At 44.9% G+C, this 23,234-nt stretch overlaps 1 protein-coding gene across 1 annotated transcript in view; it reads right to left on the reverse strand.

The window, feature by feature from the left end:
• LOC122935058 (cytochrome P450 2K6-like) overlaps nucleotides 1-23,234 on the reverse strand; it is an 89,473-nt gene that overhangs the window by 34,550 nt on the left and 31,689 nt on the right. The window contains exon 3 of the mRNA XM_044290781.1: nucleotides 20,186-20,348. Coding sequence (XP_044146716.1) covers nucleotides 20,186-20,348 — 163 coding nt within the window. The remainder of the gene's footprint in view (nucleotides 1-20,185; nucleotides 20,349-23,234) is intronic.

Raw genomic sequence — 23,234 nt, forward strand, 5'->3', positions numbered from 1 at the left:
TGAAAGAAGGTATCATGGTGGTCTAATCTCCGAATGAGGATGTTGAGGAAAGAGTCAACATCCCAGGAGACATCACTGGATGTAACAGGTATGGTGCTGTATTCTACTGTATATTTCATAGCGATGTATGTAACGTGCCTCCAAATATCTGTTTCATGGTAGGGTTGGGGGGAGGAGATTGACAATTTGGCCCGCACTGCCGCACACTGGCCCCAGACTTCAGGTCACACTGTGTGTGTTCTGAATTCTGGGTCCTCACACCCATCTACCACAATATCTGTACTCAGAAAGTTATCACTGTGTTATCTGAGGAGTTACGTAGGACTGCAAGTTACATCTACTACATTTTCTGTTAAAAGGGGCGTGCCCAGTGGCTAGGGGGGGGGTGCAATTTTTGGCTTGTCCCGGGTGCTGGAAACCTACGCTACGCCACTGCATAGGAGGCAACAGGAGAAATTGCCTGGCAGAGATCCCACACTTCTGATACTGTGCCTGAAGTATAACTTTCTCTTTGTGTCTTCATGTATTGATCTTCCCAGTCCACACAGCAGCCACAGAGTTAGTTACTGGAGCAGGATGGCTGCTGCTTATCACCTATCTGTGTTCCAGACAGACAACAACTTCAGGGCAATGTTTTGTGTCCTCTATCGCCCTTGCCCCGTCACAGACTTCTGCCCACTTGTCTCTCTTCTACTTTACACAAGCTATGTCTCCCCAATAACTCCTGATATCAGTGACATGATGTAAATGTCTCAGGAGGTTATATTAGTACTGGAACGTTATGATATGATATATGATATAAATTTCTCTGGAGGTTATATCCAGGGGTGCACTGCCAATTAGGCGAGGTGAGGCGAGTGGGGTCGGCGGCAGGGTCGTGGGAAATGAGCGCTTCCATTGTCAAAGTGCTCTTCTTTCTATATTCAACTGTATCGCCAACCTCTGGACAGCGATACTTTCTAATGCTGTTGTGGGGCATTGGATCAATGTCTACTTGCCCCGTTCCCTCTGATAGGCTGCAGGCACTAGGTCTGAAGTCTATCAGAGGCTGGTGCAGGAGACCTGATGATGTCTCAGCTGGCAAGCATATACCACTGGACCCGCATCGCTAACAGCCACATGGAGGTAAGTAATTTTTTATTTTATTTTTTCATTTGGCAGCATGTTGTTGGGCTACTATAGGGAAGCTGAGGAGAGGAGCACTATGGGGGCATCTACTGTGGGCACACTAAATTGGGGCACATTGGCTCTACTGGAGGCACTAAGAGTGGGTCATTTTGTACTGGCACACAGAAGCGAACATTGGCTCTACTGTGGCACTATGGGGACATTGGCTCTACTGTGGGCACTCAGAGGAGGTATTTTTTGTACTCTAATGTGGGGGGGGGGTTGTACTAGCACAAACTAAACAAAAGGTCTTTTTTTTACAGGCACACATTATAAGTGGGTGATTTCTGTACTTGCATACATTATAAGAATTATTACTAGTGGGGGCTATAGGGAACATGATAACTATTATGGGTACTATCGGGGCATTATTACTTCTGGGGCACAGTGTGGACATTATTACTATCGGGGCTCTTTAAGGACAATGCTACTACAAAATGAACTCTGGCAGAGAATTATTACTATTTGGGGACAATATTACTGTGAGGGGCACCCTGGCACACTATCAGCCTTGCTCAATTATTTTTGGGGAACACTATGTTTGCAACGCTATTACTGTCATGGGCACTATTTGCTGGGTGAAGTTACCTTTAGAGTAATGTGTACCAATAATTATTGCAGGGGGCTAGGGCTGCAGTAAACAATAATTTTAGTAATCAAGTATTCTATCAATTATTTTTTACGATTAATCAAGTAATCTAATAAGAAAAAAATAATTAATAGACTGTTTTCCTTTATAAAAACTCATAAGACCCCCTGCCATCAGTCCCCAACACCCTTATTTCCCCCCTGTGCGATCAGCCCAAGTGCATCAGTGCCCCCAGTGCCATCAGCTCCGTTCCCCCAGTGTCTTCAGCTCTCCCCCACCCCAGTCCCCTTCAGCTCCACTCCCCCAGTGCCATCAACCCCTCCATGCCATCCATTGCAATGTCCCCGACTTCCCCAATGCCATCAGATCAGCCCCTCCATGTCCCCTACTCCCCCAGTGCCATAAGACCAGCCCTTCCATGTCCCCCAGTGCCATCATATCAGCCCCTTCATGTCCCCCATTGCAATCAGATCAGCTCCTCTTTGTCCCCCAGTGACATGAGATCAGCCCCTCCATGTCCCCCACTCCCGTCTGCTCCTCCATATCATCCATTGCTGGATGTCCCCCTTCAGTGCCATGTCCCCAGTGCTAGTGGATCCTGACGTCACACAGCTTCGGGTCATAGTGTGTGCTTACGTGCACTATGATCTGACGATGTGTCAGGATCCAGTTCAGCGCGGTACCGGCCCGCTGGTGACCACAGATCGGTAAGTAATAGCAAGCGCTTCACTCCCGCTCTGTGGTCACATGACACAAACAAATCCTCGATGCATGATTTTTTTGGCGTCAAATTACTTGATTCAATCAAGTAATCGTTTCAGCCCTACAGGGGGCACTGTCTGTGTTCTACTAGTATTTTCAGGGGGATTATCAGTTTCTGCAGTTTAGTATTGGGGAGCACAGTGAGAACAGTATTAGGGTGGCAAGATAAGGTCTTCAGAAGGTGGAAGTATGATGGAAAAGTAGGACTCTAAGATGTCTGTTTGTCAAACTCTGCATAGTTGTATTTTGTAGCACTGTATGTAATGTTAGGAGGTAAGGGGCAAGGTTGAGAATTTTCTACTATACAGGGGGCACAGAGGGCATTACTACTGCAAAGGAGGATAGGGCATTACTACTACAAAGGGGCACAGAAGGCTACTATTAAGAGGGTACAATGGACATTACTACTATGAAGGGGGACTATGGGCATTACTACTCTGAGGGATGCACAATGGGCATCACTACGGTTGAGGCAGCACAATGGGCATTACTACTATGGAGGTGGCACAATGGACATTACTACTGTAGAGGGGGCACAATGGACATTACTACTGTGAAGGAGGCACAATGGCAATACTACTGTGAAGAAGGCACAATGGGCATTACTTCTATGAAGGGGCACAATGAGCATTACTATTATGAAGGGGCACAATGGGCATTATTACTATGAAGGGGGCAGAGAGGGCATTACTACTGTGAAGGGGGATAGGGCATTACTACTACAAAGGCGCACAGAAGGCTACTATTAAGAGGGTACAATGGACATTACTACTATGAAGGGGGACTATGGGCATTACTACTCTGAAGGAGGCACAATGGGCATCACTACTGTTGAGGCAGCACAATGGGCATTACTACTATGGAGGTGACACAATGGACATTACTACTGTAGAGGGGGCACAATGGACATTACTACTGTGAAGGAGGCACAATGGGCAATACTACTGTGAAGGAGGCACAATGGGCATTACTTCTATGAAGGGGCACAATGAGCATTACTATTATGAAGGGGCACAATGGGCATTATTACTATGAAGGGGGCAGAGAGGGCATTACTACTGTGAAGGGGGTGTGCATAACTGTTATGGGGCACAGAGTGTGCATTATTACTGTGAAGGGGCACAATGGGCATTACTACTGTGAAAGGGCCACAAGGAGAGCATTACAACTGTGAAGGTGGCACAGATAGGGAATTTCTACTGTGAAAGGGGCAAAGAGAGGGCATAAATACTGTGAGGTGGGCACAATGAGGGCATAACTTCTGTGAAGGGGGCAAAATGAAGGGATAAGTACTGTGAGGGGGCACATATCCTGACAAAACTACTGTGAAGGTTGTACAATGAGGGCAATGGAGTACAATTTTTTTAAAAGTATTGTGGGAAGGGTGTGCCAGAGCAAGGAACCGCCCGTGTGCCAAACACCCTAGGCACGCCACTGCTAGAGTGTTATAACAGGAGCAGCTTATATCAGTCATACAGTCATGTGAAAAAATTAGGACACCCTTTGAAAGCATGTGGTTTTTTGTAACATTTTTAATAAAAGGTTATTTCATCTCCGTTTCAACAATACAGAGAGATTAAAGTAATCCGACTAAACAAAGAAAACTGAAGAAAAGTCTTTTCAAGATCTTCTGTAAATGTCATTCCACAAAAATGCCTATTCTAACTGAGGAAAAAGATAGGACACCCTTGCCCCTAATAGCGAGTGTTACCTCCTTTGGCTGAAATAACTGCAGTGAGACGGTTCTTGTAGCCATCTACCAGTCTTCGACATCGGTCTGAGGAAATTTTACCCCACTCCTCAATGCAGAACTTTTTCAGCTGTGAGATGTTTGAGGGGTTTCTTGCACGTACAGCCCTTTTCAAGTCACCCCACAGCATCTCAATGGGATTCAAATCTGGACTTTGACTTGGCCATTCCAGGACTCTCCATTTCTTCTTTTTCAGCCAATCTTTGGTTGATTTACTAGTATGTTTTGGGTCATTGTCATGTTGCATGGTCCAGTTCCGCTTCAGCTTTAATTTTCTAACTGATGGTCTCACATGTTCTTCAAGCACCTTCTGATACACAGTAGAATTCATCGTGGATTCTATGATGGTGAGCTGACCAGGTCCTGCTGCAGCAAAGCAGCCCCAAACCATGACACTTCCACCTCCATGCTTCACAGTTGGTATGAGGTTCTTTTCTTGGAATGCTGTGTTTGGTTTACGCCAAACATGTCCTCTGCTGTTGTGTCCAAATAATTCAATTTTGGACTCATCTGTCCAAAGAACATTATTCCAGAAGTCCTGGTCTTTGTCAACTTTATCTCTGGCAAATTTCAGTCTGGCCTCGATGTTTCTCTTGGAAAGCAAAGGTTTCCTCCTTGCACACCTCCCATGCAAGTTAAACTTGTACAGTCTCTTTCTGATTGTAGAGGCATGTACTTCTACATCAACAGTAGCCAGAGCCTGCTGTAGTTCTCGAGATGACACTTTAGGGTTTTTGGAGACCTCTTTTAGCATCTTGCGGTCTGCTCTTGTGGTGAACTTGCTGGGGCGACCAGTCCTGGGCATGTTGGCAGTTGTTTTGAAAGCCCTCCACTTGTAGATTATCTTCCGGACAGTGGAATGGCTGATTTCAAAATCTTTTGAGATCTTTTTAAATCCCTTCCCAGACTCATAGGCTGCTACAATCTTTTTTCTGAAGTCCTCTGACAGCTCTTTTGCTCTCACCATGGTGCTCACTCTCACTTCAACAGTCAGGAGCACACCAAACTAAATGTCTGAGGTTTAAATAGGGCAAGCCTCATTCAACATGCAGAGTAACGATCTACTAATTATGTGCACCTGGTGTGATATACCTGTGTGAGATCTGAGCCAATTTAAGAGGGAATACATGTGAGGGTGTCCTATCTTTTTCCTCAGTTAGAATAGGCATTTTTGTAGAATGACATTTACAGAAGATCTTGAAAAGACTTTTCTTCAGTTTTCTTTGTTTAGTTGGATTACTTTAATCTCTCTGTATTGTTGAAACGGAGATGAAATAACCTTTTATTAAAAATGTTACAAAAAACCACATGCTTTCAAAGGGTGTCCTAATTTTTTCACATGACTGTATATGATTTAAATGTATCTGGATGTAACTGGAATATTGATTGTGATAGCAGACCTAGGAGTTGGCCTGTGGGTGCCTGTTTACTGTATATATAAAGGATGATAACAGCAAACAGGAGTGAATGAGCACTGTGTGATGCATATTGTGCCTTAAAAAAGTATTCATACCCCTTGAACTTTGCCACATTTTTTCATGTTATTCATGTTAAATATATTTTATTGGGATTTTATGTGATAGACCAACACAAAGTAGCAAGTATGTGTATCTGTAATGAATAAAAATCTGAAAAATAAAATCCAGTGTGACCAATTGTCTTTAGAATTCGCCTAATTAGTAAATAGAGATGTCGCGAACATAAAATTTTCCGTTCGTGAACAGCGAACGTGGATTTTCGCAAATGACTGCGAACGGGCGAACCGGGCGAACCGCCATTGACTTCATTGGGCAGGCGAATTTTAAAACCCACAGGGACTCTTTCTGGCCACAATAGTGATGGAAAAGTTGTTTCAAGGGGACTAACACCTGGACTGTGGCATGCCGGAGGGGGATCCATGGCAAAACTCCCATGGAAAATTACATAGTTGACGCAGAGATGGATTTTAATCCATAAAGGGCATAAATCACCTAACAATCCAATTTTTTTTTTAACAACGTGGTTTAAAACATCCAGTGTGTGTATACGATCAGGTATGATGTTGTATCGATCAGGTAGTGTAAGGGTTACGCCCGCTTCACAGACATTGACAGACCAAACTCCCCTTTTAATGCACCGCAAACCACCGCAAACAGTCCATTTGCCCAACCGCAAACTTCCCATATTCACAAGGTTGGATACCAAGCTAGCCATGTCCCGTTGATGTCATTGAAGGTTTCTTCCTCCACCCAGCCACGTACAACACCAAGGGTCCCGGAAAGGTGAATTGAATTGATTTTTCGAATGGGGAGATGGTTAAAAAAACGCTGTCTCCCTCCCCTTTGTTTGAATCCACGGTCACTGCGTCTGCGCCGTGCAATTTACTGTCCCATCCGATATGAGTGCTATTTTCTATAGTTCTCTCTTCTCATCTGTTTAATCCCTGTTATGTCCCCAATCTGGGGTCCATTTATTAAATGGATTTTTCGAACGGGGAGATGGTTAAAAAATTGCTGGCTCCCTCCCCTTTGTTTGAATCCACGCCACGGTCACTGCTTCTGCGCCGTGCAATTTACTGTCCCACCCGATATGAGTGGTATTTCCTGTAGTTCTCTCTTCTCATCAGTTTAATCCCTGTTACGTCCCCAATCTGGGGTCCATTTATTAAATAGATTTTTCGAACGGGGAGATGGTTGAAAAATTGCTGTCTCCTGGGGGCGGAGCCTGCGCCGGTCTGAGATGGCCGCACTTTGCTGAGCTCCTGCACCACAGCCGTCTATAACACTTGCTATCAGCAGCTATTAGCCTCAACATGGTGAAAATTGGTAACCCTAAGCTCGGTGAACACCCGATTCTTCAAAAGACCCTTCCAGCGAGCGGCGAAATGGACAAGTTTATTAAAAAAGCGGCATCCTCGTTCGTGGCGCGGGAATCTAAGATGGCGCCGACTCAGCCTGCACAGCCTCACAGAGCCAGCGCACAGGAGAAGTCCGATGATGACAGTGACGCCGACGAGCCGCAAGGTAAAGGGACTCTCCCCATAACCCGGCACTACCTAAAACATACCCTGTGCAAAGCTATGGAGCCGATCCTCAGCGAGATAGCGGCCATGCGCCAGGACATGAGGCAAGTGGGGGACAGAGTGGAGGCCCTTGAGACCCACCAGGCCATGGTTTTGGAACACCAGAAAGCCACATCTAACTCACTACAGAAGTGCAGCGCCTATCTCAATGAGCTGCATAATGCCCTGGAGGACCAGGAGAACAGGGGGCGCCGCAACAACCTCCGGATACGAGAGATTCCTGAAACGGTGGCCCCAGGAGACGTCCCAAATGCTGTCAAACATCTCTGCATATCACTCCTGGGCCCAAATTTCACTCCAGAAATAACACTGGAGAGAGCCCACAGAGCTCTACGCCCCAAGCCTAAAGCAGAAGACCCCCCTAGGGACATAATTTGTACATTTCTTAATTTCCAGGTCAAAGCTGCAGTGCAAGAAGCGGCAAGAAACCACCCGGATATTGTATTCGAAGGGGCACAAGTATCCATTTATCAAGATTTAGCCCCCTCCACGCTCAGAAAGTGCAGGATCATGAAACCCTTGACAGAATGGCTACGTTCGAACAAGATCCAATATAAATGGAACTTTCCGTTTGGGCTATCTTTTACCCAGGAAGGACATTGTTTCAATATCTCTTCACATTCGGACTTAGATGCAATGTATGATGTCCTGCAAATCCCTCCCTTCCAGATTGAAAATTGGGACTTATTTCAAGATATTGCTGCACTTCCAGAAGTCCCGACCGTTACGCCCTTCACCTTGATGCACACCCCTAAAGCTCATAAAGTGGGTAAAAGAGGAAGACAACTAACCCCAAAGAGACTTACCCAAGACCGGTGAACTCAACTAGGGCAAATCCTGTTTTTCGATTGTCATTACCTGAATGCTATTCCAGAATCCTTTCCATACATCCTAGAACGGACGACAGCGGACATCTCACGGAGTGGACTTGTCTCAGTGAAGTCTGGAGAAGTCTTAACCATTTGATATAATTTACTGTCTGTCTGTATCCCCTATGCTCTCTACCCTCCCCCCCCCCTCGTGACCCTTTGTCACTTGCTCGTATCTGTCTTGCGCCCTCACTTATCATACCTATTTGGTCTGTCAGCTCTGTCCAATTTCTCAATGTTAATATTGCTTAGTTCCCCGCCACTAGTCAGTTGGCCTTCTCCATAAATGTTCAATAGTTTCTCTCTTACTATAGGAACCTACTATCCCATGTAGGCTGCTTATTAACGTGCTAGACAGCACACAATTTGGTCTGTAGACCTCATTCCCCCCATGATGACTAGCTTAGGGGCGACCCTACGCTTGAAATGTTATTTTTTTGTTCTAATGTTTTCTTTTTTTTCCCCGGTTTGTTCTAAGGTACATGATACTATTGTCATATCACAGTAGAGGATTTCACACCAACTTTTGGACCAAATCCTTTTCTTCAGACTAGCTGACTGGCACCCCACCGGTAAGTGCTCTCCCCTGGGGGACTGACACATTGATGCACCTCGATCCCCACTCACTAATCAGCCATGGCTGATCTACAAATTGCCACCTACAATGTGAGGGGATTTAACTCTCCATCTAAGAGAAGCCAAATTTTTGCGATGCTACGCAAAGAGGGATCAGATGTGTTGCTTCTCCAGGAGATACACTTCAGGTTCAACCATTACCCCAACCTGGAATTCTCACATTATCCTGTGTGGTTCCATTGTGGTGGTAATTCGTCGGCGTCCGAAGGTGTTAGCATTGGTTTTAAAAAAAAAGTCCCATTTAAATACTCAGAGCATACTCAAGATCCCGAAGGGAGATATCTCTTGGTGAAATGGAATATAGGCCCTCAGATATACACCTTTTTGAACCTGTATGCTCCCAACACCAAACAAACATCCTGGTTTTCCAACATTTACTAAATCATTGAGTCCTTCAAAGATGGTATTGTTGTGCTGGGAGGCGACTTTAATATTGCCCTTGACCCACTACTAGACTCATCCTCCCATAAATCATCTCACTCACTGAACTCACTAAGACAGGTGAGAGATGTCTTCTGGAACCTACACCTGGTTGACTCTTGGCGTACTCTGCATCCTAGTGATGTAGACTACACCTTTTTTTCACATGTACATAACACATACCATCGTATCAACTACCAGTTTGTATCCAAGGAACACCTCCAGCACTGTTCAGCGGCCAAGATTGGTTCTATTCACATATCTGATCATGCACCTGTTTTCCTCACAGTCACGTCCACTGCACGCAATGCCTCATGCTTTAACTAGCGTCTAAATGAATCTATTATAGGAGATCCCAAGGTTATCACTAAAATCTCTTCCCTACTAGAGGAGTACTTTAAATTAAATACTCACCCTTCTCTCTCCTCTCAAACTCTTTGGGACGCTCATAAGCCCTTCATAAGAGGACACTTCATTAGCATTGGATCATATATTAGGAAACTTAGGGAACAAAATATAGCATCTCTCCTCACTAAAATTAAAAAACTTGAGACCCTACACAAACGCTCCTTAGCCGATTCTCAGCGTCAAGACCTCTCTAGTCTTAGAGCAGAACTGAAAGCTTTATTGCATGCTAAATCCGCTAAATACTATCTGAACTCGCAGCATAAATTTTATGCTCACGGCGATAAGACTACTAAGTTCTTAATGAATAGAATTGAGGCAAGAAGAGACAGCAATTACACACACCAGCTAAATTCCCCAAATGGTGAGACCATTTTCTCTACAAATCAAATAGCTAATCAATTTAGAGCTTTCTATGAGGAGCTATACAACATCCCTTCCCCCCCATCCTCTGAAACCCACCTGTCTTTAATCTCCTCCTTCTTGGAGGCGAATACCCTCCCTACGCTTACTGATACTCAGAGAACCCTACTGGCAGCACCCTTTTCAATTGAGGAGCTATCTGTAGCTCTCTCCCAATTGCCCCTGGGAAAAAGTCCTGGCCCCGACGGCCTCCCGTCATCATATTACAAAACATTTAAGACTCAACTACTCCCGCACCTTCTTAATGTATGCAATTCTGCAATACAAGGTAATGCCGTTTCTAGGGATATGACAACTGCACACATAGCACTGATCCCCAAAGAAGGGAAAGATACCAAACTCTGCGCAAACTACAGACCTATTTCCCTCCTAAATATTGATCTCAAACTTCTAGCCAAAATGTTGGCCAACCGTCTTGCAAACTTCCTTCCCTCTTTGACACATGGGGACCAGGTAGGCTTTGTCCGCAATAGGGAGGGCAAAGATAACACAACGAGGGTTATCAATGCAATATGCCATGCCAAACACACTTCCTCTCCTCTCCTTTTACTTAGCACCAACGCAGAAAAAGCGTTCGATAGAATCAATTGGACATACTTGAGGCAAGCCCTGCTGGGCTTTGGTCTACCTGGTCCCTTTGTTCAAGCGATCTTTGCTATGTATGCACAAGCCACTGCCCTGGTAATGGTTAATGGTAGTCTCTCATTGCCCTTTCACATACACAATGGTACCCGTCAGGGTTGCCCCTTGTCCCCCCTCCTATTTGTGTTGGCAATGGAACCCCTCCTGTCCACATTTAGGAAAGATCATAATATTAAAGGCCTTAATTTGGGAGGAAGGGAACACAAAATTGCGGCATTCGCCGATGATGTAATGATCATGACGACAAATCCTACTACTTCTCTACCTTATATACAAAGTCACTTGCAACAATATAGCTCCATCTCAAACTTTAAGATAAATGCTAGTAAATCGCTTATTCTTACACTAGGAATATCTGCTCATACCAAATCCTCATTGATGAAAAATTCCCCCTTTAACTGGTCTTTCCCCACCATCACTTATCTAGGAGTTAAAATCGGCCCACACATCTCAGATCTCTTCTCCCTAAACTACATCCCCCTTAAAAACTCTCTATTTAAAGCCATAGACAACTTACAGACTAGGGCTCCCATGCTATCCTGGTTTGGGCGTCAAAATCTTCTTACCTCATTAATCTTACCGCGCCTAACATATCTCCAACAGGTCCTCCCAATCCCTATACCTAACTCCTTTTACACATCCTGGAAACAAAAGTTTAGAACTTTCATATGGAATGGCAAAAAAGCCAGACTCTCATACAAACTTTTAGCCCATCCACGTCAGCTAGGAGGCATTGGCCTCCCAGACCCAGAACTGTATGGAAAAGCAATACTATTAGCTAGAGCGGTAGATTGGCTCCGCAACCCTACTGACAAACCTTGGGTAAACTTAGAACAAAACATATTAGGCATTCCTTTTCGGACTGCTTTACTAGGTCATCACTTTCCTCCACATATACCACTGCCTAACTACCCAATTCTAAAAGCAACACTGGACGCCTGGAGATGGCTGAACTCCTCCCACTGCTCAGTTCCCTTCCCTTCCCCTATTCTGACAGTTGCAGATATCTTAGGTACGTCCTTTCCAATATTATTGCAATCCTCCTCCAAACGTATTAAATCCTCCTCTTTGCCTATCAGAAATCTCTTGGATTCCCCTGGGAAGCGCCTGGAGACAGATGTCATACATACCCTACTCAACCCCTGCCCATGTGACCTTACTTTAATCCCTCACATTAGGTCTTTTCTAATAAGAAACAATACCAAAGGTGAACTCCTTCGCCCAATAGGCTGGCTTGAAGCTCTCATCATCAATCCCAAACCCCCGAGAAAGCTAATCTCACAAATACATAGCAAACTGCAGGCTCCACCACTTATCTCCAAACCATCTTTCATACACAACTGGGAAAGAGAAACTGGGATAACCATACCTATAAGTGATTTGCCAGATTTATTTAACCTTCCCCACAAGGCTTCCCGATGCGTGCGCATTCAGGAAAATGGATACAAAATACTGACCCAATGGTATATTACTCCATCTAGACCTGCCCATTTTGCTGAATCCTCCTTAGACAAGTGCTGGAGGTGTTCCGAGGAAACTGGAACCTTCCTCCATATCTGGTGGAACTGTCCAGCAATTAACAAATGGTGGTCGGACATTTTTCATCTAAGCAACCAAATATGCCAAGAATCTGTAAAGATGTCTCCATTTGGTACATTGCTGTCCCATTACACAGAGGCAAACCAACCCCCTCCCAACTATCTCTTTAAACAACTCTTGAGTGCAGCACGCCTACTCATCCCCAAACATTGGCTCCAGACATCATTGACAACAATTGAACAATGGAAGCTTAAGGTAGACCAGCTCTATCGCTTTGAGGAGCTATCTGCTTGGGAATCCCGTACACACCCTGCCTTCCTGAAGCGTTGGTCACTCTGGTCCACTTTAAGGTTTTCCAGCTGCGCTTAGCCACACTTCTTCCCCTAGAACATCCATACCTCTTTCTTGCTTGATGGCAGCTCTCTTACTGTCGCATACACCCCTTTGCGATATCTCTGGTGCTCTATTGTCATAACTCACACAATATCTAAGCCTTCTAAGTTTAGACATGCCTATACACATGTATATGCCTTTGATATCATAGCTCAAACAATATCCAAGCCTCCTAAGCTTAGACATGCCCATACACATGTACATGCCTTTGAACCTGATTGGATAGCACTTTCTATATACAGCTTGTTGTGAATATGGTCAGCTTAATCTAATAATGTGTCCGACCGGGTCCTGTTGGTCACTGATGTTCTTGCTTCCTCTATATATGCATGATTCTTATGCTATCGAATATTATGTACCTTTTCCATGTTACATTATACCCTGTAACCTACTGTCATGCTTTACGGCTATGAAAATAAAATAAATAATAAAAAAAAATAAAAAAAATTGCTGGCTCCCTCCCCTTTGTTTGAATCCATGCCACGGTCACTGCGTCTGCGCCGTGCAATTTACTGTCACACCCGATATGAGTGCTATTTTCTGTAGTACTATTCTCATCAGTTTAATCCCAGTTACGTCCCATGTCAGGGTGGGATTGCCCTTTGTGAAAAAAAATTTAGCCCGGGTATCTTCGGCTGCCTTCACAGTGACAGACCAAACTCTGATACACCAAACGGAATTGATTTTAGGAACCGGGAGATGGAAAAAGCAGCTTGGTCGATCCTCTTACTCCCAAGTTGGGGCACTGCGCGTGTACGGAGCAATGTGCTGTGACACCCTATATGAGTGGTGTCTTAACTAGTACTATTCCTATCAGTTTAATCCCTGTTACGTCCCCTATCCGGGGACATGTGTCGAATTGATTAACCATTGTCGAATTAACGAACCATTACGACATCCTGGAATAATTTAGTTCTGAGCTTTGTACTTGATTTGTATTGGAATTGTTGGGGATTTTTTTAATTGTCTGCATTATTTCTAATAAACTATTAAGAGATTTTATTATGATTTTTATTTTATTTTATGTATTAAAAACCCACCCATACAACTTAAAAAAAGATAAATAAAAAAATTTAAGTTTTTTCTATGAAAAAACATCTAGCCGTCCCGATCGCTTTTGGTCTGATCATAATGAAGCAACGGCCTTATCATCTGGGGTGTGGCAACATTGCCAACACACTCATAGAGGTGATGATCGCTTCATTGTGATACGCAAGCCCCTTCACCACAACAAGGTAACGATCACGAAAGGGGAATTAACACTTGTATGTGCCTTTTTTTTGTTTTGTTTTTGCAGCCACAGTGCAGCACCAAAGACCAGAAAAATTAGGCATGTACACATGCCTGGAAAACAATGTTATTGTTGCAGCCGCTGTTGTAGCAGCGGCCGGAAAAATTGATGTTTTCAAGGCAGAAAGGTGACTAAAACATTGCGGCTTGAACCCTAGTTGGTGGCGGAGAATTCACGAAAGTCATCCTGTATGCAGACATTAAATACAGCAGCGTGGGGACCATTTTGAGGCCAAGGCATGTCAGGCCTTTTGTTAGTTAAACGTATCCCCTACTGTCAGTCCCTTCGGGATCCATGCCTCATTCATCTTAATGAAGGTGAGGTAATCAACACTTTTTTGACCGAGGCGACTTCTTTTGTCAGTGACAATGCCTCCTGCTGCACTGAAGGTCCTTTCTGACAGGACACTTGAAGCAGGGCAGGCCAGAAGTTCTATCGCAAACTGGGATAGCTCAGGCCACAGGTCAAGCCTGCACACCCAGTAGTCAAGGGGTTCATCACTCCTCAGAGTGTCGATATTAAGGCGAGGTAGTCTGCCACCTGTCGGTCGAGTTGTTCTCTAAGGCTGGATCCCGAAGGGCTGTGGCGATGTGTAGGACTGAAAAAGCTCTGCATGTCCTCCATCAACAACACATCTGTAAAGCGTCCTGTCCTTGCCGCCGTGGTCGTGGTAGGAGGAGGATTTCTTTCACCTCTTCCCCAGTTAGATTCCCGTTGTGCTGTGACATCCCCCTTATAAGCTGTGTAAAGCATATTTTTTAGTTTGGTTTTGAACTGCTGCATCCTTTCTGACTTCCGGTAATTTGGTAACATTTCCGCCACTTTCTGCTTATACCGGGGGTCTAGTAGCGTGGCCACCCAGTACAGGTCGTTCTCCTTCATCCTTTTTATACGAGGGTTTCTCAACAGACATGACAGCATGAAAGACCCCATTTGCACAAGGTTGGATGCCGAGCTACTAATTTCCCGTTCCTCCTCCTCACTGATGTCATTGACGGTCTGTTCTTCCCCCCAGCCACGTACAAGACCACGGGTCCCAGATAGGTGACAACAACGAGCACCCTGGGATGCCTGCTGTGGTTGGTCTTCCTCCTCCTCAAAGCCACATTCCTCCTCTGACTCCTCTTCCTCATACTCCTCTTGCAGCGTTGCCGCAGGTCCGGCAAGCGATGATGACAAGGCTGTTTCTGGTGGTGATGGTGACCACAACTCTTCCTCTTCCTCTTCACGCTCATCTACAGCCTGATCCAGCACTCTTCGCAGGGCACGCTCCAGGAAGAAAACAAATGGGATGAGGTCGCTGATGGTGCCTTCGGTGCGACTGACTAGGTTTGTCACCTCCTCAAAAGGACGCATGAGCCTACAGGCATTGCGCATAAGCGTCCAGTAACGTGGCAAAAAAAATCCCAGCTCCGCAGAGGTTGTCCTAGCACCCCGGTCATACAAATACTCGTTGACGGCTTTTTCTTGTTGGAGCAGGCGGTCGAACATTAGGAGTGTTGAATTCCAACGTGTCGGGCTGTCGCAAATCAAGCGCCTCACTGGCATGTTGTTTCGGTGCTGAATGTCTGCAAAGTGCGCCATGGCCGTGTAGCAACGCCTGAAATGGCCACACACCTTCCTGGCCTGCTTGAGGACGTCCTGTAAGCCTGGGTACTTAGACACAAAGCGTTGTACAATGAGATTCAACACATGTGCCATGCACGGCACATGTGACAACTTGCCCAAATTCAATGCCGCCAACAAATTGCTTCCATTGTCACACACCACTTTGCCGATCTCCCGTTGGTGCGGGGTCAGCCACTGATCCACCTGTGCGCTCAGGGCGGACAGGAGTGCTGGTCCGGTGTGGCTCTCTGCTTTCAGGCAAGTCAACCCCAAGGCAGCGTGACACTGTCGTATCCGGGATGTGGAATAGCCCCTGGGGAGCTGGGGGGGTTCAGTTTATGTGCAGCCAGACGCAGCAGCAGAAGAGGACTCAGCCGAGGAGGTTATGGAAGAGGATGGAGTAGGAGGAGTAGAGGAGGTGGCAGTAGGCCTGCCTGCAAGTCGTGGAGGTGTCACCAACTCCGCTGCAGAGCCACGCATTCCATGCTTGGCAGCCGTCAGCAGGTTGACCCAATGCGTAGTGTAGGTGATATACCTGCCCTGACCGTGCTTTGCAGACCAGGTATCAGTGGTCAGATGGACCCTTGCCCCAACACTGTATGCCAGAGATGCCTTGACTTCCTTTTCAATCACCTAGTAGAGGTTTGGGATTGCCTTATTTGAAAAAAAAATTTGTCCGGGTACCTTCCACTGTGGTGTACCAATAGCGACAAATTTTTTGAAGGCCTCAGACTCCACCAGCTGGTATGATAAAAGCTGGTGGGCTAAGAGTTCCGTCAAGCCAGCTGTCAGACGCCGGGCAAGGGGGTGAGTCTGTGACATTGGCTTCTTACGCTCAAACATTTCCTTAACAGACACCTGACTGTGGGCAGATGAGATGGAACTGCTCAAGGTGAGAGGCGGAGTGGCGGGTGGTTAAGAGGGGGCAAGAAGAACAGCAGTGGTTGACGTGGCTGAAGATGCTGGACCAGGAGGAGGATGGTGGCTTTGAGCTTGTGTGCTGCTTCTACTCGTCATCATGTGTTGATCCCATAGGCGTTTGCGACGACCTCCCCCTGCTTCCAACTCGTCTCCTCCTTCTCTCTGTCTCCCCTTCTGAACTTTCCCCCTCTTCTTTCTCTCTTCAAGCAGACACCCACGATCCACAGACACATCGTCATCATCAACCGCTTCACTTGTATCTGACACCTCAGCAAAGGAAGCAGCAGCGGGTACAACATCATCATCACACTGTACGTCCATGTGTGTAATGCTGCCTGACTGAGACATATCCCTGTTATCTACATCCCCTGGCAATAATGGTTGCGCATCACTAATTTCATCCAACTGATGTGTAAATAACTCCTCTGAGGGATCAAGTGAAGCGGCTGTGATTGCTGTGGTGGTAGTGGTGGTGGTGGCGGCGGGCGGGAGAGTGGTGACCAAAGCTGAGCTGGAGGAGGATGGTGCGTCAAGGTTCTTAGCGGAAGCTGTTGAAGATTGGGTGTCCTGTGTAAGCCAGTCAACTATTTTCTCTGAATTTTTGGGGTTCAGGGTACGTGGCCTCTGAACACTGGGCATTATTCCAGGGCCAGTGGAAATCACAGCACCACGAACACGACGGTCCCTGCTGGGTGGCCTGCCTCTGCCTGTCATTTTTTATTAGATAAGTGTTACTATGCGTGCAAGGTACTGTGCCACTCTATATAAGTGGTGGGCAGTGGGCACAGTACAGTCTGTGTGGGCCTGGCTGACACACATGGGCTTGCAAATGTGATTAGATCACAGTTAAATTTTAAATATAATTATTTTTTTCCTGAAAGGTATTTGGGCGAATGACACCCTGTAACGGTATGAGTGCAGGCCTAACCAGCCACTAGCCAGTGGACACAATAGAGTATGTGTAGGTGCCTGACACACACGGGCTTGCTAATGTGATTAGATCACAGTTAAATTTTAAGTAGAATTTTTTTTTTCTGACAGGTATTTGGGCGAATGACACCCTGTAACGGTATGAGTGCAGGCCTAACCAGCCACTAGCCAGTGGACACAATAGAGTATGTGTGGGCGCCTGACACACACGGGCTTGCTAATGTGATTAGATCACAGATACATTTTAAATATAATTTTTTTTTCTGAAAGGTATTTGGGCGAATGACACCCTGTAACAGTATGAGTGCAGGCCTAACCAGTCACTAGCCAATGGACACAATAGAGTATGTGTGGGGGCCTGACACACACGGGCTTGCTAATGTGATTAGATCACAGTTAAATTTTAAATATAATTTTCTTTTCTGAAAGGTATTTTGGCGAATGACACCCTGTAACGGTATGAGTGCAGGCCTAACCAGCCACTAGCCAGTGGACACAATAGAGTATGTGTGGGCGCCTGACACACACGGGCTTGCAAATGTGATTAGATCCCAGTTAAATTTTTAATAGAATTTTTTTTCCTGAAAGGTATTTGGGTGAATTACACCCTGTAACGGTATGAGTGCAGGCCTAGCCAGCCACTAGCCAGTGGCCATAATACAGTATGTGTGGGCGCCTGACACACACGGGCTTGCAAATGTGATTAGATCACAGAAAAATATTAAATATAATTTTTTTTTATCTGCAAGGTATTTTCTGTCACACCCTGTATGAATGGTGTGCACTGTGCACACAGTGCTGTCTATGACTGAGCCTGCAGCCTCTCACACACGGGCAGCCAGGCAACTGCAATATATATATATATGAAAAAAAAAAAAAAAGCTGACTGATGTACTAGCCCTGAAAAGGGCTTTTTGGGGTGCTGTCTGGATGCTGTCCTTACAGCAGATGAGTCTGTGGACACATAACACTGCCCGAGCTAACGCTTTCCCTATTGAATCAGCAGCAGCACTCTCCCTCCTCTCTCTGTGAATGCAGATTCCGAATGAATCTAAAATGGATGCTGTCCAGGAGGTGGGAGGGTCTGGGAGGGAGGGTCTGCTGCTGATTGGCTGGAATGTGTCTGCTGACTGTGAGGTAGAGGGTCAAAGTTTACTCAATGATGATGCATAGGGGGCGGACCGAACATCGCATATGTTCACCCGCAACAAGCTATGTTCGCCGGGAACTATTCGCCGGCGAATAGTCCGAGACATCACTATTAGTAAATAGAGTCTATCTGTGTGTAATTTATTCCCAGTATAACTACAGCTGTTCTGTGACGGCCTCAACATTAGTGATCAAATAGCATCATGAAAACCAAGGAAACCATCAGACAGGTCAGGGATAAAGTTGTGGTGAAGTGTATAGCAGGGTTAGGTTATAGAAAATATCCCAAGCTCTCAACATCTCACGGAGCACTGTTCAATCTATCATCTGAAAATGTATTGCACAGCTGTAAACCTACCAAGACATAGCCTCCACCTAAACTGACAACTCAGGCAGGTAGATCACTAATTAGAAAAGCAGCCAAGAGGCCCATGGTCACTGTGAAGGAACTGCAGCGATCCACAGCTTAGGTGGGGCCAAGTGTGTACTTCACATATCTGGCCTTTATGATAGAGTGGAAAAAAAAAGCCATTTTACAAAGCAAGCCATAACAAGTACTGTTTGCAGTTTGCCACAAGCAATGTAGGGATCAAGGCAAACATATGGAAGAAGGTGCTCTGGTCAAATAAGACCAAAGTTAAACATTTTGGCCTAAATGCAAAACGCTATGTGTGGTGGAAAACTAAAACTGCACATCTTCCTGAACACAGCATCTGTAATGTGAAACATGGTGGTGCCAGCAATATACTGTGGGGATGCTTTTCTTCAACAAGGATAGGGAAGCTGGTCAGAGTTGATGGGAAGGAGGATGGAGCTAAATACAGGGCAATCCTGGAGGAAAACCTGGTAGAGGCTGCAAAAGACTTAAGCCTGGGGCAGAGGGCAACAACCCTAAAAATGCAACCAGAGTTTACATTGACATGGTTTAGATCTAACCATGTTCATGTTGTAGAATGGCCCAGTCACAGTCCAAACCTAAATCCCATCGATAATCTGTGGCAAGACTTGAAAATTGCTGTTCACAGATGTCTTCTATCCAATCTGACTGATCTTGAGCTATTTTGCAAAGAAGAATGGGCAACATTTTCAGCATCTTGATGTGCAAATCTGGTAGAGACAAACCCCAAAAGACTTACAGCTGTGATTGCAACGAAAGCACTTTCCAGATTTTTAGTTATAAAAATTTTTGAAAACCATGTATCATTTTCTTTTCTCTTCTCACATACAGTGCTTACTACTTTTTGTTGATCTATCACATAAAATCTCTACAAAATACATTTAGGCCTGTGGGTGCAACAAGAAAAAAATATGGAAACGTTCAAGGGGTATGAATACTTTTTAAAGAAACTGTACAGGTAAGATCTACCCCATCAGCATTTCAGTGCAACAGACAGCCTAGCAGAAGGAAAAAAAAGCCCATGGTGTACTCACTATACCTAACAGAGCCACACTCTTGTACATATTCTCTAGACACATCCACAAATTGCATATAAGCTTATTACTTATTATTACTTTTGCCCTAGTCTGCAGGAAGTAAACAGAGGAGACAACCCTGAATGATGGATCTTGAAGACAGCAGCTTAAAGCATAATGGGAAGGCAGAACTCACAAGTTCAGGGCACAGACTTACCAAAGTCTTGTGTAAAGAATGAAAATATTGGTAAACGTGGTTTTGTCGTCAATATTTCAGCATGGTTGGTGAAAGCATCTTTAATGGTGTCATAGCCGCTTAGGACGATTGATTTTGATGGTCCTAGCTGGATACTGAAGACTTTACCGTACTCCTTAGACAACTGTGAAAACAGGAATGATTATATAGTTACCAAATGAGCTACGATATTATTTGCAACATTCTATGTACGTCTATAACTAGAGATAAGTGAAGTTTAATAAAATATGAAAATATTTTTCTTATGTTATGTTACTAAGTCCTTGTATAGCGCTCTAGAGGAACTCAATCCGATCGAAGCGCTTGTCGACGGCTATATTGGTGGGCCCCTACGTCATCCTACACAAAAAGCCAGGTCTTAACCAACTTCCTAAATTCCAGGTAATTTGATGTTGTTCTAATGTGTTCTGGGAGGGAGTTCCAGATCTTGGGGGCCAATACTGAGAAACGTCTGTCCCCCCTTGTCTTGAGGCGGGTTCTTGGCACCGACAGAAGGGAGGCTGAGGTGGATCTCAGTTCTCTAGGAGGATGTCAAAACAGAAAAAGAAATACACTGATTTAACATTTTTTGTTACCTTGTCCGCCCCAAAAAATGAATAAAGAGTGATTAAAATTTTGTCATCACCCAAAAATGGCACTGATAAGGAAATTAGCACTCTAGTATTCTGATGGGAATACTTTTCTAATTTTCAAGCGTTAAAGGTTGGGTACTCCACCCAACTTTGGATTAATGACCTCCCAGAGGCTATAGCAATCACGCTGTGCCAATCCCAAATAGTGACACTGAGGTCCTGTGAGCTACCAGTGGATGGGACTGATTTATCATGTAGTAGTTAGTATACTATGAAGCTGTAGTGCTCACTGACATCTTGGGAATGCCGAAGACAATGTGCCTAAACACAGCCATGGGACACTTTACAGCCTGTCCTAGGAAGCCACAATGTGTGAGGAATGTCCCAACCCCATACTTTGCAACCAGTTACCGTGACAAAACAGTGTGGTGGTAACTTATAACAATTACAAGGTAAGAAATAGAGTCACCTGTGAGAGAGGGATTTGCTATGTCTCTTGCAGCCTAAGTCCCCCGAAGGAAGACCCACTGAGGAGGAGAAGATTAGGAAGGTATGGGGTTATACTGTATATCTGGGAGAAATAGAAAGTGGTGTACGTCTAGAACTATGGCCACAGATACCACAGGTGTAATACAGTTGTACTGCCTTAAGGATGAGAGAGATGTTTGCAGACTATATCCTGTTATGCAAAAATGTAACCTGGACCTTAACACTGATAATAGGAGAACATGTAAAAACACCAAAAGGGAAAGATTAGCGAATGGTGGAAAAGGTCCTGTTAGTCAAATTTCTACATCTCTTCCAGCATCAGTGAAACTTAGACCGGGTACCTGCTGTCTTTAGAGAGACCACCCTTTACAAAGAGTCACTGGAAGTGCTCCACAGTATGGAGACTTACGCTGGGTTTACACCTGAGCGTTCGCGATGGAGCGCTCTGTATGCGCGATTGTACGGGCGTTTGCAATCGCGCGTTCCCGCTGAAGTCTATGTACGGGAACGCGCGACAAGACGCCCCAAAGAAGCTCATGTACTTCTTGGGCGTCGGGCGTTTTACAGCGCGATCGTACGCGCTGTAAAACGCTCAGATGAGAACCATTCCCATAGGGAATCATTGGTTCTTGCCTGCTGAGCGTTTTACAGCGCGTAGGAACGCACTGTAAAACGCTCAGGTGTGAACCCAGCCTGACTGGCAACTCTCCACAGGTAAACAATATGCAAGAGGTATCTCTCAAGGAAAGAGAACCATTACACTACTGCCATCTTGTGAAAGTGGCTCCCTATGAGTATAAAATCTAATTTTGTTTTCCCATAGAGCATTGCCAAGAAGTCTCCATACCATGAACTTCTTATAATACACACACACATGTGCCTGGAGGTGGTTTGGACAGCGAGGTAAGACTACTTTCACACTTGCATTTGTAATTCCGGTATTGAGACCTGGCAGAGTTTTTCAATAACGCAATTAAACTGTTCTGTTTAAAAATTATGAATTTGGGGGGGAACGTGGCCTATAGCTGGATGGTGTAGACGTGATTTGCCATGGCTCCTGCGGATGGGATCTAATTCTATGCCATCCACCGCATTAACATCGCCACAGGGCCCCAATTCCTGCAGTTCTGCGCTCCACTCATCACCCAACACAGTTTGAACCAATAAATAGATCAAGATAGGGACCCGCTCACCACTGTCCCCTCAAGGTAGGTGCTCTAGTCCAGAAATTGAGACACCCCTCAAAAAATGGTCTAAATAGTATAATGTATTGGACTGGCACTCATATATGGAATAGGAACATGGTTTATTATAGTAATAAAATAAGGATAATATCACCTGTCACATATATAATTTCAATAAAGAAGGATAATATCACCTGTTACATATATAATTTCAATAAAATACAATATTAATACAATAAATCATAAACAAAGCCAATATCTTAAGAATCTTAAAAAATCAAAAATATCCAATGGTGCAGGAGCTGATGGCACTTGATGTCTGTAGACCTATGTGGTCCTGGATGTAATTGGGTAGACAATGGTGCCGTCGGTTTCTGCAACCCTAAATGGTATTTCCTTTAAACATCCATTTCCATGTGCTACTCCAACAGCAACTTATTGGGTCCCATAGGTCTTTTGTGCATTAGAAATGCCCCGTATCCACGGAATTCAAGGATATCCCAATATTCAGTGCTTTCAATAAGCCGATGCTTTCAGTAAAACAATTCTCAGTGAGACAGTGTATCTTTGTCCACAATAACTTTATACTGTTGCAAGCAAATGTCAATGATCAGCGCTTTGAATAGACCAATGTTTTCACTGAAGCAACTTTCCACTAGGACAGTGTAACTATGTCTGCAGTTAACACTGTTGCAAACTGGTGGTCTGCTATTTGTGATTGCCGACAAAGTAAGTCCTTAGTAGAGCATACCTCACACAGGAACA

This window comes from Bufo gargarizans, chromosome 4, assembly GCF_014858855.1.
Source record: "Bufo gargarizans isolate SCDJY-AF-19 chromosome 4, ASM1485885v1, whole genome shotgun sequence".
Taxonomy (NCBI): Eukaryota; Metazoa; Chordata; class Amphibia; order Anura; family Bufonidae; genus Bufo; species Bufo gargarizans.